The 17,588-nt window shown below is 45.3% G+C and overlaps 1 protein-coding gene and 1 non-coding gene across 5 annotated transcripts in view; one reads left to right on the plus strand and one right to left on the minus strand.

Moving 5' to 3' along the window:
• Positions 1-2,900: 2,900 nt before the first annotated feature.
• Positions 2,901-2,974, minus strand: trnaa-ugc (transfer RNA alanine (anticodon UGC)). The gene has a single exon. It is a non-coding gene; the product is annotated as a tRNA-Ala (tRNA).
• Positions 2,975-3,980: 1,006 nt separating this feature from the next.
• Positions 3,981-17,588, plus strand: part of LOC115188462 (AP-5 complex subunit zeta-1-like) — a 41,727-nt gene continuing 28,119 nt past the window's right edge. For 2 of the 4 annotated variants that reach the window (XM_029747334.1, XM_029747335.1), the window contains exons 1-4: positions 3,981-4,034; positions 11,778-11,915; positions 12,746-12,998; positions 15,522-15,666. In XM_029747334.1, coding sequence (XP_029603194.1) covers positions 3,994-4,034; positions 11,778-11,915; positions 12,746-12,998; positions 15,522-15,666 — 577 coding nt within the window. In that variant the 5' untranslated portion in view covers positions 3,981-3,993. The other 2 variants (XM_029747336.1, XM_029747337.1) reach the window with 2 other exon arrangements.

Here is a 17,588-nt window from a genome sequence, read left to right on the forward strand (position 1 = left end):
AGAACGACAGATTTGTACCTTGTCAGCTCAGGGATTCGAACGTTCAGTTACTAGTCCAACGCTCTAACCACTAGGCTACGCTGTGTTTACCCTGGCGATGGTAACCATGGAGACTGACCCTGGCCTGACGTTTTGGTAACCATGGAGGCTGACCCTGGCGATGGTAACCATGGAGGCTGACCCTGGCCTGATGTTTTGGTAACCATGGAGGCTGGCCCTCCTGGCCTGACGTTTTGGTAACCATGGAGGCCGACCCTGGCCTGACGTTTTGGTAACCATGGAGGCTGACCCTCCTGGCCTGACGTTTTGGTAACCATGGAGGCTGACCCTGGCCTGATGTTTTGGTAACCATGGAGGCTGACCATGGCCTGATGTTTTGGTAACCATGGAGGCTGACCCTCCTGGCCTGACGTTTTGGTAACCATGGAGGCTGACCCTGGCCTGACGTTTTGGTAACCATGGAGGCTGACCATGGCCTGACGTTTTGGTAACCATGGAGGCTGACCCTCCTGGCCTGACGTTTTGGTAACCATGGAGGCTGACCCTGGCGTGACGTTTTGGTAACCATGGAGGCTGACCCTGGCCTGACGTTTTGGTAACCATGGAAATCTGCACCTCATCTCTAGCTGACACCTTTGTTAACAGGTATTGATCCTGCAGGTTCATCTCTAACAGGTATTGATCCTGCAGGCCATCTCTAACAGGTATTGATCCTGCAGGTCATCTCTAACAGGTATTGATCCTGCAGGTCATCACCTTTACTAACAGGTATTGATCCTGCAGGTCATCTCTAACAAGTATTGATCCTGCAGGTCATCTCTAACAGGTATTGATCCTACAGGTCATCTCTAACAGGTATTGATCCTACATGTCATCTCTAACAGGTATTGATCCTACAGGTCATCTCTAACAGGTATTGATCCTGCAGGTCATCTCTAACAGGTATTGCTCCTACAGGTCATCTCTAACAGGTATTGATCCTACAGGTCATCTCTAACAGGTATTGATCCTGCAGGTCATCTCTAACAGGTATTGATCCTACAGGTTCATCTCTAACAGGTATTGATCCTACAGGTTCATCTCTAACAGGTATTGATCCTACAGGTCATCTCTAACAGGTATTGATCCTACAGGTCATCTCTAACAGGTATTGATCCTGCAGGTCATCTCTAACAGGTATTGATCCTACAGGTCATCTCTAACAGGTATTGATCCTACAGGTCATCTCTAACAGGTATTGATCCTGCAGGTCATCACCTTTACTAACAGGTATTGATCCTACAGGTCATCTCATCTCTAACAGGCATTGATCCTGCAGGTCATCTCTAACAGGTATTGATCCTGCAGGTCATCACCTTTACTAACAGGTATTGATCCTGCAGGTCATCTCTAACAAGTATTGATCCTGCAGGTCATCTCTAACAGGTATTGATCCTACAGGTCATCTCTAACAGGTATTGATCCTACAGGTCATCTCTATCAGGTATTGATCCAGCAGGTCATCTCTAACAGGTATTGATCCTACAGGTCATCTCTAACAGGTATTGATCCTACAGGTCATCTCTAACAGGTATTGATCCTGCAGGTCATCTCTAACAGGTATTGATCCTACAGGTCATCTCTAACAGGTATTGATCCTACAGGTCATCTCTAACAGGTATTGATCCTGCAGGTCATCTCTAACAGGTATTGATCCTACAGGTTCATCTCTAACAGGTATTGATCCTACAGGTCATCTCTAACAGGTATTGATCCTACAGGTCATCTCTAACAGGTATTGATCCTACAGGTCATCTCTAACAGGTATTGATCCTGCAGGTCATCTCTAACAGGTATTGATCCTACAGATCATCTCTAACAGGTATTGATCCTGCAGGTCATCACCTTTACTAACAGGTATTGATCCTACAGGTCATCTCATCTCTAACAGGCATTGATCCTGCAGGTCATCTCTATCAGGTATTGATCCAGCAGGTCATCTCTAACAGGTATTGATCCTACAGGTCATCTCTAACAGGTATTGATCCTGCAGGTCATCTCTAACAGGTATTGATCCTGCAGGTCATCTCTAACAGGTATTGATCCTGCAGGTCATCTCTAACAGGTATTGATCCTGCAGGTCATCTCTAACAGGTATTGATCCTGCAGGTCATCTCGAACAGGTATTGATCCAGCAGGTCATCTCTAACAGGTATTGATCCTACAGGTCATCTCTAACAGGTATTGATCCTACAGGTCATCTCTAACAGGTATTGATCCTGCAGGTCATCTCTAACAGGTATTGATCCTGCAGGTCATCACCTTTACTAACAGGTATTGATCCTGCAGGTCATCTCTAACAAGTATTGTGTCAATTTAAAAGTTGCACAAGACAGTTAAAACTTGCCAGTTGACAGAATTGTCCATTTAAAACGTATTCGGGATCGGTGTTCCTTCCACGGGACGGTTGAGCCAACAAAGGCTAATGCGATTAGCATGAGATTGTAAGTAACAAGAAAATTTACCAGGACAAAGACATATCTGATATGGGCAGAAAGCATAAATTCTTTTTAATCTGACCGTACTGTCCAATTTACAGTAGCTGTTACAGTGAAATAATACCATGCTATTGTTTGAAGAGAGTGCAGAATTTTGAACGTGAAAAGTTATTAATAAACAAATATTTGGCCAGTATTGATACAACATTTTGAACAGAAATACAAGGGTTCATTGGATCAGTCTAAAACTTTGCACATACACTGCTGCCATCTAGTGGCCAGAATCTAAATTGCACCTGGGCTGGAATATGGCCTTTCTCTTGCATTTCACATTTTAGTCATTTAGCAGACGCTGTTATTCAGAGCGACTTACAGTAGTGAATGCATACATTTCCATACATTTCATAGATTTTTTTCTGTGCTGGCCCCCTGTGGGAATCGAACCCACAACCCTGGCGTTGCAAACACCATGCTCTACCAGCTGAGCTACAGGGGGCATTTCAAAGATGATGGTACAACATTTTTTTACAAAAGAACAGTTTTTTTTTTGTATTATCTTTTATCAGATCTAATGTGTTATATTCTACTACATTCCTTTCACATTTCCACAAACTTCAAAGTGTTTCCTTTCAAATGGTACCAAGAATATGCATATCCTTGCTTCAGGGCCTGAGATACAGGAAGTTAGATTTGGGTCATTTTAGGAGGAAATTGAAAAAAGGGGGCTGATCCTTATTATATTATGGAGAGATGTACTGCAGGGATTCTTTACTTATTATAGAAAGAAGTTGAAACTATTTTATGTAATTCATTTCATTATTCTTTTGACCAAATTTCATATTCACAACTGTACATTTACAAACAAAACATTTTATTACCTTGCAAAAATAAATTGAACATTATTTTAAGAATGAAATACTCTGGTGACTAAAAAGCTGTTAGAATTATCAATGTGCCCCTTTAAGGTCCGTGTGTAATGTGATATTGTTCCCCTTAGCCCAAATGTCCTTTGTATATTCTTTATATATACTTGTGTTCCCCATATACTTTTTGTATTGATTTGATGTTAATAAAATAATAATACAAAATAATATATATATTTTTGTAATTCGTTGGCAGCCATATTGGATTTTCTATGATGTCCCTGGACCAGTGACCACGTCCGTGAAGATGGCCGAGTGGCGCAGCGGTCTAAGGCACTGCATCTCAGTGCAAGAGGCATTACTACAGTCCCTGGTTCAAATCCAGGCTGTATCACATCCGGCCATGATTGGGAGTCCCCCATAGGGCGGCGCACAATTGACCCAGCGTCATCCGGTTTTGGCCGGGTAGACCGTCATGTAAATAAGTATTTGTTCTGACTTGTCGTTAAATACCGGTTAAAAACTACAGCGTAATGAAATACGTCATTAACGGGGCAGACTCGCTGACAACGCGGAACTAGTGGAGAATTCACGTGATTGTCAGTCGGACATGTTTCCCGAGCGGACAATTTACAATTGTTTGGACGGCTACGATGTATTCAGCAGGAACAGAGAGTTTGATCAAACAAGCCAGGTAAGACCCGGCAGTTAGCGGTGTTCAGAACAGAGTCAAGCCGAGGAAAGGACACTGTTCTCCGCCTGCTTCTGTCCGTCGTACCCCACTGCTGTCATGTTGTTTGGTGAGTTTGCTCTTGTCACCTCGCAACCACAAACCGAGCTGTAAGGTACACTGAACAAAAATATAAACGCAACATTTTCTAAGATTTTTAGTGAGTTTTAAGTTTCATATAAGGAAATCAGTCAATTGAAATAAATATTTTAGGCCTTAATCAATAGATTTCACATGACTGAGAATACAGATATGGATCTGTTGGTAACAGATACAAAAAAAAAAAGGGGGGCAGGGGCGAAAATCTGATATCCACTTTGGAGGGGACAATTACATGACATTTTCTCAAGAGCAATTCCTGAGGGGGACACCAAAAGTAGTGCTGTAACACAGCCTACATTGTAATATGGTAAATGTATATTGAGGAACCAAAGAAATAAGGTGTTTGCCGTACTCCTAACTACCGGTACCCAAAACTACACAACTAATCGCAACAGCAATACCATTGCCTTTAACAAATCTTAGTTCAGTCACCAGTTTAAGTTGAGAGTGGGGGTATCCATGGCATTTTCCAATTAAATGGAGAACCTTTCATAATGTTGCCAAACAAAGACTCAACAAACTTACCTGAGACTCCCTGTCTCTGCCAGTCTGTCCCCAACTCTGCTGTCTGTGTGCCATCTGTTGCCTGCTCTGCCTAATGACATCATTGTGAAACATTTCCATTAGAATTTCATTTCTTTCTTATGAACATTTTATCAACTAGTCTTTGAGATATTAGGCTACTAGGGTTCTTACTTTGCGTTTTGGTGTACTGAAAAATACTCTGATGTCCGTCTTTTATTTTTCTGCCATTTTTCTACCTGGCTGGCTACACACACACACAGTGTGTAGGTTATTTACAGTAGGAGATGGGCTTCTATCATCTTCAATCATTCTATTTGGGCTTCGATCTAAAAGGTAGCTAGCAAATGTGAAACGGATTAAAATGACAAGAGTTGACAGCTGTATGAGTTCACCATTTACACAACATATGCTGCAACCTTTTGTAATTTTAATAGTTTGTTTCATATTGGCTCGCTTCCAACAATAGCTGAATTTGCAAAGCTAGCGAGCACCAATTCAGTTTTAGTGGTGTTTGCTATAATCTTTGCTACCCGTGTTAAATAAAGGTGAAATAAAATAATAAATAAAAGTTCCCTTGCGACAATTTAGCTTTTGCAACGAGACCATTAAATATTTAAGACAATGGTAGAGAGAGTGTAGTTCTGTTCAGTTTATCTCTAACCTTATCACAGGGACTTTGAAGCACTAACTTACATCATCTGCATGCTGATTCCATCTTTGATGACGAAATGGAATAGGTACTAGCTAGCTTAATAGTTAATATTTGTGCGCTAGCTCTGCATATTCAGCTAGTGTGCGTGATTGACTGGATGAACCTCACGTCAGTTACGTAGCAAGCTAAGGAACTGGCAGTGGATCAAACCATTGTGAGGCAAAGGGCGGGGGGTCGCAATCTTTTGAAACTTAAAAACGCACTATTAAGTGTCTATAATCAGCACAATTGCTTTCATTGCGTATTATTAATATTATTTAAATTACATAGTTATGTTTCAGTGATATATTGGGGGGGACAAATCATATTTTTCCCAGGATGGGGGGGTCGTGTCCCCCCCGGGATTTCCGCCCCTGGGTAGGGGTGTGGATCAGAAAACCAGTCAGTATCTGTTGTGACCACAATTGTCCTCATGCAGCTCATCTCCTTCACATAGAGTTGATCAGGCTGTTGATTGTGGAATGTTGTCCCACTCTTCAATATTAAATAAAATACAAATGGCTGTGAGAAGTGGCTGGATATTGGCGGGAACTGGAACACGCTGTCAAACATGTCGATCCAGAGCATCCCAAACATGCTCAGTGGGTGACATGTCTGGTGAGTATGCAGGCCATGGAAGAACAGGGACATTTTCAGCTGCCAGGAATTGTGTTCATATTGTCGTGTCTTTGGCTATGCCGGATTAAGTGATATGACATGCTATTCTATAAAATCCTTTTTCTGTAATTAATATCACCTGATTGAGCTAATCATGTAAATGTAATTAACTAGAAAGTCGGGGCACCACGAAAGAGTGTTTATAGAGCTGTTATCTTCCGAATAAACTCTGAAAGACTTAATAGCAGTCAATATTAATCGTCACCTTATTTCAGTCTCATCTGAAAGTTGTAAATTCTTAGTTATCTTCACGAACTCTGGCTAACAAGTTGAATCATCAATACAAAATTGGGTTTAATTATTTATTTCCTAAATACCTAACTAATCACACAGAATTACATATACACAGAATGCAAATGATGTCATACAGAAAACGTCCCTGGTGGACGGAACCTGTATGACGGCTTGTTACGCAAAGAAGGGGGTTGGGCTTGAATGAAAGAGCGGGAAGACTGAGGAACAAAGGGAGAAGCTAAACTTTCGTAAATACAGTATCTTATGCATTCTAAATTACCGCCCATTTGGAAAAGGAAAATGCAATAAATATTTACTCTGAGCTGCGCTTCGTAGTTGGTCGTAGATGCTGGTCGTGTTGGCCAACAGAGATCTTCCTGTCCTCGGAAGAATGTCTCTGGTGGTAAATTGGTTACGTTGTAGTATCTTCGTTGTGTGTTAGACTGATATGTCCGTCCTTTCCTAGCCCACGTTTACAGCTGCTGTTGCTAACTCAACGGTTAGGATGTCTCACTTCTTTAGTGAATAAGAGTTCAAAGTTCATACCATTCACAACCAAAGCTCACGCTGAGGTTGGCTTAGTTCTGTAGTTGACATGTAGCCTTTTTAACGTGGAACCGTCGTCCTATCGTCCTTGGAACAGGAGGTTACATTTTCATCAAGGGCTTATATAGTGAGGGAGAAAGGGTGTGTTTCATAGTTTATAACCCATGTCTCTTCACAGGGGCGGGCCATGATTGAGCAGGGCTCTAACCTTATGAAAACCCAATTCTCTCATTTGGAAGCTAAAATTACGTTTAATCTTTTCACAAATAGTTTCATTTAAACATTTAAATCACAACAATTCCATGTGAATCTGATAACTATAATGTGTAGACTTTCCCAGATACAGTTTATGTCGTCCTGTCATCAGTCATAATGTCTCAGATGACAACTGATCTGGCATCATATTCATTAAGTACCAATGCATATTTTCAGCTGGTTCTATTACCGAAATATGGTTCCTTTCCCCCCCACTTGTTTGATGTTCCCAGACTCTATGTTTAACAAAGGCTATTCAAGAGTCCTTCAGTAGAGTCAGAGAGAGAGTGAGAGAGAGAGAGAGAGAGAGAGAGAGAGAGGAGAGAGAGAGAGAGAGAGAGAGAGAGAGGGAGGGAGAGGAGAGAGAGAGAGAGAGAGAGAGAGGAGAGAGAGAGAGAGAGAGAGGAGAGAGAGAGAGAGGAGGAGAGGAGAGAGAGAGAGAGAGAGAGAGAGAGGAGGAGGAGAGAGAGAGAGAGAGAGAGGAGAGGAGAGAGAGAGAGAGAGAGAGGAGAGAGGAGAGGAGGAGAGAGAGAGGAGAGAGGAGAGAGAGAGAGGAGAGAGAGAGAGAGAGAGAGAGAGAGAGAGAGAGAGAGAGAGAGAAAGGTATTTATGGGGGGTCATAAACCTTACCCACAGGCCAACCTCATGACATTATCCTTGCGACATGGGGCCGTGCATTATCATGCTGAAACATGAGGTGATGGCAGTGGATGAATTTTGGCTCCCGAGTGGCGCAGCGGTCTAAGGCACTGCATATCAGTGCAAGAGGCGCCACTACAGTCCCTGGTTTGAATCCAGGCTGTATCACATCCGGCTGTGATTGGGAGTCCCATAGGGCGGCGCACAATTGGCCCAGCATCGTCCGGGTTTGGCCCAGGGTAGGCCGTCATTGTAAATAAGAATTAGTTCTTAACTGACTTGCCTAGTTAAATAAATAAAAAATTAAATGATTGGCACGACGATGGGCCACGGTATCTCTGTACATTAAAATTGCCATTGATAAAATGCAATTGTGTTTGTTGTCGGTAGCTTATGTCCGCCCGTACCATAACCCCACCGCCACCATGGGGAACTCTGTTCACAGTATTGACATCAGCAAACCGTTCGCCATCAGCCCGGTGCAGTAGAAACGTGGATTAATCCGTGGAGAGCTTCTCCAGTGTGCCAGTGGCCATCGAAGGTGAGTCGGTCACGACCCTGGTGAGGATGAAGAGCACACTTCTCCAGTGTGCCAGTGGCCATCGAAGGTGAATCGGTCACGACCCTGGTGAGGATGAAGAGCACACTTCTCCAGTGTGCCAGTGGCCATCGAAGGTGAATCGGTCACGACCCTGGTGAGGATGAAGAGCACACTTCTCCAGTGTGCCAGTGGCCATCGAAGGTGAGTCGGTCACGACCCTGGTGAGGATGAAGAGCTCCTCCAGTCGGTCACGTGGATTAATCCGTGGAGAGCTTCTCCAGTGTGCCAGTGGCCATCGAAGGTGAGTCGGTCACGACCCTGGGATGGAGGACGACGACACACGAATGAGCTTCCCTGAGACATGTTTCTGACAGTTTGCGCAGGAAATTATTTGGTTGTGCAAACCCAGTTTCATCAGCTTGTACTGTATTTACATGGACTATGTAGTAACCAAAAAAGAGTTTAAACAAATCAAAATATTTTATATTTCATATTTTTCAAAGTAGCCACCCTTTGCCTTAATGACAGCTTTGCACGCTCTGGCATTCTCTCAACCAGCTTCATGAGGTAGTCACCTGGAATGCATTTCAATTAACTGGTGTGCCTTGTTAAAAGTTAATTTGTGGAATTTCTTTCCTTCTTAATGGTTTGAGCCAATCAGTTGTGTTTTGTGACAAGGTAGGAGTGTATACAGAAGATAGCCATATCTGGTAAAAGACCAAGTCCATATTATGGCGAGAAAGCTGAAATGCAAATCAGCAACAGGAACAGCGGTGCACGACAAGCGGGAGCGAAGGGCACTGGGCCCTGTTGTGTTACCGGATAGCAGCTCAAACTCTCCCCATTGAGCTGTAGACTGGATCACGGTCACATCCAGATGTTTACTACCAATATTCCACGTTATTTCTAGTGTTGGCTGCTATCCTACTCAAAATAACATGAAGGGGGGATGGACAAATCGCCACGTTAGCTACTTCCGGGGACGTGATGCAACTGCCCGGTGGGAAGCAACTCGGCATCAGCAAGCACCTTGATACAGCACCCCTGATACAAGCACCCTGATACAGCACCCTGATACAGCACCTTGATACAGCACCTTGATACAGCACCTTGATACAGCACCCTGATACAGCACCCTGAAACAGCACCCTGATACAGCACCTTGATACAGCACCTTGATTCCCAGCACCTTGATACAGCACCTTGATACAGCACCTTGATACAGCACCTGATACAGCACCCTGCTACAGCACCTTGATACGTCCAAGTTTTAAACTAGGCATCAACAGGATGACTGATGAACCCAGTTCAGCCTCTCCCTTGTAACTGCGCGTCCATGTCACACGTTGGCTCGTCAACTGCGGAACTCTTTGTTGATACGATGCTGAAACATCAATCCATGGGTGAGTCAGTGACAGTTTTATTGGTGCCGAAATGTAAATAGTCCTGGTGGCCATTTTATTAGGTTAGATGTTCAGCAGTTTTATGGCTTGGGGGGTAGAAGCTGTAGGAGCTTTGGGTCCTAGACTTGGGTCCAGACTGTTGGCTCGGTACCGCTTGCAGTGTGGTAGCATGAGGAACAGTCTGACTTGGGGGTAGAAGCTGTAAGGAGCCTTTGGGTCCTAGACTTGGCGCTCCGGTACCGCTTGCAGTGTGGGTAGCAGAGAGAACAGTCTGACTTGGGGGGATAGAAGCTGTTAAGGAGCCTTTGGGTCCTAGACTTGGCGCTCCGGTACCGCTTGCAGTGCGGTAGCAGAGAGAACAGTCTGACTTGGGTGACTGGAGTCTTTGACAACTTTTTTAATTGTATTACTTACCGTTCATTTGGTCTGCTTTTCAATGCAGAAGTACCTTTTTACCCCCACTCCATCAATAAAATAATACAAGTTTTCCTTACACAAGTTGATTAGTGGACCAATCACCCAGTTTATATTAGTGGACCAATCACCCAGTTTATATTAGTGTGACCAATCACCCAGTTTATATTAGTGTGACCAATCACCCAGTTATATTAGTGTGAATAACCCAGTTTATATTAGTGTGACCAATCACCCAGTTTATTAGTGTGTGACCAATCACACACTTTGTATTAGTGGACCAATCACCCACTTTGTTTTAGCGTGGACCAATCACCACTTTGTATTAGCGTGGACCAAATCTCACCCAGGGTTTTAGCCTTTGTCGGTTCAGTGGATGAACTGGCCGTTTTCTCAGTCTTTTCTTCTTCTCCTGAGTAGAACCAGCAGTTCCGGCGCTAGCTGTTCCGGCGCTAGCTGTTTCAGGCTCTAGCTGTTCAGGCTTCTAGCTGTTCAGCTCTAGCTGCCCAAGGCTCTAGCTGCCCAGGCTCTAGCTGCCCAGGCTCTAGCGTGCCCAGGCTCTAGCTGCCCAGGCTCTAGCTGTTCAGGCTCTAGCTGTTCAGGCTCTAGCTGTTCAGGCTCTAGCTGTCCAGGCTCTAGCTGCCCAGGCTCTAGCTGCCCAGGCTCTAGCTGCCCAGGCTCTAGCTGCTCAGGCTCTAGCTGTTCAGGCTCTAGCTGTTTCAGGCTCTAGCTGTTCAGGCTCTAGCTGTTGCAATTCAAAAAGAGACACGTTTGCTTATGTGAGTAAAATGTAGTGTCATAAGCATAGAACACCAGACTAGCCTGACATGTAGCTAGCATCTGTAACGGGGCATGATAACACCAGACTAGCCTGACATGTAGCTAGCATCTGTAAACGGGGCATATAACACCGGACTAGCCTGACATGTAGCTAGCATCTGTAAACGGGCATATAACACCAGACTAGCCTGACATGTAGCTAGCATCTGTAACGACGGGCATATAACACCAGACTAGCCTGACATGTAGCTAGCATCTGTAAACGGGCATATAACACCAGAACACCTGACATGTAGCTAGCATCTGTTAACGGGCATATAACACCAGAGATAGCCTGACATGTAGCTAGCATCTGTAAACGGGGGGCATATAACGCCGGAGCCTAGCCTGTGACATGTAGCTAGCATCGTCAACGTGAAAGAGCATATAACACCAGACTAGCCTGACATGTAGCTAGCATCTGTTAACGGGCATATAACACCGGACTAGCCTGACATGTAGCTAGCATCTGTAAACGGGCATATAACACCAGACTAGCCTGACATGTAGCTAGCATCTGTAAACGGGGCATATAACACCAGACTAGCCTGACATGTAGCTAGCATCTGTAAACGGGCATATAACACCAGACTAGCCTGACATGTAGCTAGCATCTGTAACGTAAACGGGCGCATATAACACCAGACTAGCCTGACATGTAGCTAGCATCTGTAAACGGGCATATAACACCAGACTAGCCTGACATGTAGCTAGCATCTGTAAACGGGGCATAATAAGACCAGACTAGCCTGACATGTAGCTAGCATCTGTTAACGGGCATATCGTCGTTAGCTAGAGTCTAACAGAGTGCCTCGGCTACTCATTGACCCTGTAAGTGACGGCTGTGATGTTGTTTCCAGGGAGATCGGGGAGGTGGAGCTCCAGAAGTTCTACAGCCGGATCACCAAGCAGCTGGCGGGTAAAGAACACGGCCATGATGTCATCGACTCACTCCAGAGACTACACCTGATCATGGCCTCAACCAAGTACACTAGGAGGTACCCTACACCCTAAACCCTACACCCTAACTGACTACACCTGATCATGGCCTCAACCAAGTACACTAGGAGGTACCCTACACCCTAAACCCTACACCCTAACTGACTACACCTGATCATGGCCTCAACCAAGTACACTAGGAGGTACCCTACACCCTAAACCCTACACCCTAACTGACTACACCTGATCATGACCTCAACCAAGTACACTAGGAGGTACCCTACACCCTAAACCCTACACCCTAACTGACTACACCTGATCATGACCTCAACCAAGTACACTAGGTGGTACCCTTCACCCTAAACCCTAACTGACTACACCTGATCATGACCTCAACCAAGTACACTAGGAGGTACCCTACACCCTACACCCTAAACCCTAACTGACTACACCTGATCATGGCCTCCACCTAGTACACTAGGAGGTACCCTACACCCTAAACCCTACACCCTAAACCCTAGCACCAAGTACACTAGGAGGTACCCTAAACCCTACACCCTAAACCCTACACCCTACACCTAAACCCTAGCACCAGTACACCTGGATGTAAGACTGTGTCTCTCTGGTCCTGGAGAGGGTTGTCATATCTGTAAAGAATGGAAGACCATAGTTTCATTCTCATGTGTATTATAGCTGGGCTGGAACAAAAACCTGCACACTTGCCTTCCCCATGCTATTGGGTGGTCGCAGGAGCCTGTTGTCATGGTAGCCTGTTGTCGTGGTAGCGTGTTGTCGTGATAGCGTGTTGTCATGGTAGCGTGTTGTCGTGGTAGCGTGTTGTCGTGGTAGCGTGTTGTCATGGTAACCCGTGTGTATGCGTTGTCCACAGGCTGCCAGTGGAGCTGCATCAACGTCTGCTGTCGTTTTGTGTGTCTTCCTCTGTGGAGCAGCTGACTGTGTTGACCTCAGCAGTACTCAGAGAAACACTGCCCCCCTCTGGCCCGGAGCAGATCTACACCCTCCATGACTACAGCCCATTAACCAGTCAGAGAAACACTGCCCCCTCTGGCCCGGAGGAGATCTACACTCTCCATGACCACAGCCCATTAACCAGTCATACTGCTGCGTTAGTACTGTCACAGGTACACACATCCATACTGAATTAGGCTCGTGCCAATTCCCCATAAAATGGTTAACCTCTCTAGGATATGTGGGACGAAATCGTCCCACATAGGTCAACAGCCAGTGGAATCGAGTGGCGCGATATTCAAATACCTTAGAAATGCTATTACTTCAATTTCTCAAAACATATGACTATTTTACACCATTTTAAAGACAAGGCTCTCGTTAATCTAACCACATTGTCCGATTTCAAAAAGGCTTTACAACGAAAGCAAAACATTAGATTATGTCAGGAGAGTACCCAGCCAGAAATAATCAGACACCCATTTTTCAAGCTAGCATATAATGTCACAAAAACCAAAACCACAGCTAAATGCAGCACTAATCTTTGATGATCTTCATCAGATGACACTCCTAGGACATTATGTTATACAATACATGCATGTTTTGTTCAATCAAGTTCATATTTATATCAAAAACCAGCTTTTTACATTAGCATGTGACGTTCAGAACTAGCAAACATACCGAAAACTTCCGGTGAATTTACTAAATTACTCACGATAAACGTTCACAAAAAACATAACAATTATTTTAAGAATTATAGATACAGAACTCCTTTATGCAATCGCGGTGTCCGATTTTAAAATAGCTTTTCGGCAAAAGCACATTTTGCAATATTCTGAGTAGATAGCTCGGCCATCACGGGCTAGCTAATTTGACACCCACCAAGTTTGGCGTTCACTAAACTCAGAATTACTATTAGAAAAATTGGATTACCTTTGCTGTTCTTCGTCAGAATGCACTCCCAGGACTTCTACTTCAATAACAAATGTTGTTTTGGTTCAAAATAATCCATAGTTATGTTCAAATATCCTCTGTTTTGTTCTTGCGTTCAAGACACTATCCGAACGGTGACGCGCGGACGCGTATCGTGACAAAAAAAATGCGAAATATTCCATTACCGTACTTCGAAGCATGTCAAACGCTGTTTAAAATCAATTTTTATGCGATTTTTCTCGTAAAATAGCGATAATATTCCGACCGGGAGACGTCTTTTTTGTTCAAAGACTGAAAATGTAAAATGGCCTCTTCACGTCCACGCGTGCACCCCGTCTCATTGTTCTCAGATCGACCACTATCCAAATGCGCTACTGTTTTTCAGCCACTATCCAAACGCGCTAATGTTTTTCAGCCAGAGCCTGCAAAGCCACGATTCAGCTTTTTGCCGCCTTCTGAGATCCATGGGAGCCGTAGGAAGTGTCACGTAACAGCAGAGATCCACTGTAATGGATAGAGATAATCAAGAAGGGCAGAAATGGTCAGAGAGGGCACTTCCTGTACAGAATCTTCTCAGGTTTTGGCCTGCCATATGAGTTCTGTTATACTCACAGACACCATTCAAATAGTTTTAGAAACTTTAGGGTGTTTTCTATCCACAAGTATTAATTATATGCATATCATAGCTTCTGAGTTTGAGTAGGAGGCCGTTTAAAATGGGCACAATTTTTTTTCAAAAATCGCTGTAGCGCCCCCTATCTTAGGGGAACGCCAAGAGGTTAACGTCTCCCATATATGAAATGGAGGGTTGTGTCAAAATATTTTATTGTAAAAGTGGTTAAATTGATAAATATTGTGACACACACCCCCCCTTTAACTCATTATTTTTGGTAGGCGTTCAATACACAAGTTAAATGTTCTCTCATTCAGTGCTGTGTGGTCCTGCCTGACAACAATACATACAGTAAACCCTGTTTTTTTGTGTCCGTAGCGATTGGAATCTGTAAGACAGGTGTTACTGTATGTATTTCTGCCAGGCAGGACCAGACAGGAATGAAAGAGAGAACATTGGACTCAGGAAGTTGTGTATTGAACAGCTACCATAAAGTCAAGTTTACATTCATCATAAATGTTCATAGTTGATATTTCAGCATATTGTATCTGTGTGTTTTACAGGTCCTAAATGCTTTAAGATATTCTAATGCAGTTTTTTGTGAATGTAGGGCAGACAGCTGACTCCCTGTATTCCTAATTTGAGCAGTATCAGAGCTTTTTACACAGCCGTCCATTTCATATAAGGTTGGACTTTGTTATACCTCGGGTAGAGGACTCAAAACATAAAGCCCTTTTAGAGGATTGGCCACTAGCCTATGAAACTCTCTCTCTGTGTCGTCTGTGTCTGTGTCTGTGTCTGTGTCTGTGTCTCTGTCTCTGTCTGTGTCTGTGTGTCTGTGTCTCTGTCTGTGTCTGTGTGTCTGTGTCTCTGTCTGTGTCTCTGTCTGTGTCTGTGTCTCTGTGTCTGTGTCTGTGTCTCTGTCTGTGTCTGTGTCTGTGTCTGTCTGTGTCTCTCTCTCTCTCTTTCTCTCTTTCTCTCTTTCTCTCTTTCTCTCTCTCTCTCTCTCTCTGTGTCTCTGTGTCTTTCTCTCTCTTTCTGTGTCTCTCTCTCTGTCTTTCTGTGTCTCCCTCTCTCTCTCTCTCTCTCTCTCTCTCTCTCTCTCTCTCTCTCTCTCTCTCTCTCTCTCTCTCTCTCTCTCTCTCTCTCTCAGGCGGGGTCTAAAGAAGACCTGTCAGCTCTCTCCTCTCTCCTCCTGCGAAGTTTGGATGGACGACCAGCAGGCATCCTCTCTCACCTTCACACTCTGCCTCTTCTCAACAGCATCATCACCTACTGCCCAGAGAGCCTTACTGAAGGTAAACAGATACAAGCGTGTATCTGTGTGTGAGAAATAGCAGAGAGCTTGTGATTATGGGATTCTCCCTCGTTGTGTGTCTGTCGTTCTCTGCAAACATCAAAGCAGTAACTTGCTCCTTCAGGTTCAGGCTCTACATCATTCAGCCTCATCTCTGGGCCTGGAAGCCCGTTCCACTCCTTTAATCAGGGACTGATTTAGACCTGGGACACCAGGTGGGTGATTCCCCTCTGAACAGGGACTGATTTAGACCTGGGACACCAGGTGGGTGATTCCCCTCTGAACAGGGACTGATTTAGACCTGGGACACCAGGTGGGTGATTCCCCTCTGAACAGGGACTGATTTAGACCTGGGACACCAGGTGGGTGATTCCCCTCTGAACAGGGACTGATTTAGACCTGGGACACCAGGTGGGTGATTCCCCTCTAATCAGGGCCTGATTTAGACCTGGGACACCAGCTGGGTGATTCCCCCTCTAATCAGGGACTGATTAGACCTGGGACACCAGGTGGGTGATTCCCCTCTAATCAGGGCCTGATTTAGACCTGGGACACCAGCTGGGTGATTCCCCTCTGAACAGGGACTGATTTAGACCTGGGACACCAGGTGGGTGATTCCTCTCTAATCAGGGACTGATTTAGACCTGGGACACCAGGTGGGTGATTCCCCTCTAATCAGGGCCTGATTTAGACCTGGGACACCAGGTGGGTGATTCCCCTCTGAACAGGGACTGATTTAGACCTGGGACACCAGGTGGGTGATTCCCCTCTAATCAGGGCCTGATTTAGACCTGGGACACCAGCTGGGTGATTCCCCCTCTAATCAGGGACTGATTTAGACCTGGGACACCAGGTGGGTGATTCCCCTCTAATCAGGGCCTGATTTAGACCTGGGACACCAGGTGGGTGATTCCCCTCTGAACAGGGACTGATTTAGACCTGGGACACCAGGTGGGTGATTCCTCTCTAATCAGGGACTGATTTAGACCTGGGACACCAGGTGGGTGATTCCCCTCTGAACAGGGACTGATTTAGACCTGGGACACCAGGTGGGTGATTCCCCTCTAATCAGGGACTGATTTAGGTGGGTGATTCCCCTCTGAACAGGGACTGATTTAGACCTGGGACACCAGGTGGGTGATTCCCCTCTAATCAGGGACTGATTTAGACCTGGGACACCAGGTGGGTGGTTCCCCTCTGAACAGGGACTGATTTAGACCTGGGACACCAGGTGGGTGATTCCCCTCTAATCAGGGACTGATTTAGACCTGGGACACCAGGTGGGTGATTCCCCTCTGAACAGGGACTGATTTAGACCTGGGACACCAGGTGGGTGTAATGATCAGGTAGAACAGAAAACCAGCAGGGTCCAGACCTCGTAGGGTCAGAGTTGAATACCTCTGGTCTACAACATCTTTAGAGTACGACCCTACTTCACACAGGAAGTGGCGCAGGTTTTAATCCAGACACTTGTCTTCTCCTTTCTGGACTACTGCAACTCCCAACCCTATGGGAGGCAGCTCCCGCTCAGCCCAGTCCAAGCGCTTCTCTGTCCTGGTACCTCAATGGTGGAACCAGCTTCTCCCTGAAGCTAGGACAGCAGAAACCCTGCCCATCTTCCCCCTGAAGCCAGGACAGCAGAGTCCCAGTCCATCTACCCCCTGAAGCTATGACAGCAGAGTGTCTGCCCATTTTCCCACCTGAAGCTAGGACAGCAGAGACCCTGTCCACCTTCCCCACTGAAGCTAGGACAGCAGAGTCCCTGTCCATCTCCCCCCAGAAGCTAGGACAGCAGAGTCCCTGTCCATCTCCCCCCTGAAGCCAGGACAGCAGAGTCCCTGTCCATCTCCCCCCTGAAGCCAGGACAGCAGAGTTCCTGTCCATCTGCCCCCCTGAAGCCAGGACAGCAGAGACCCTGTCCAT

This window comes from Salmo trutta, unplaced genomic scaffold (genome assembly GCF_901001165.1).
Source record: "Salmo trutta unplaced genomic scaffold, fSalTru1.1, whole genome shotgun sequence".
Taxonomy (NCBI): Eukaryota; Metazoa; Chordata; class Actinopteri; order Salmoniformes; family Salmonidae; genus Salmo; species Salmo trutta.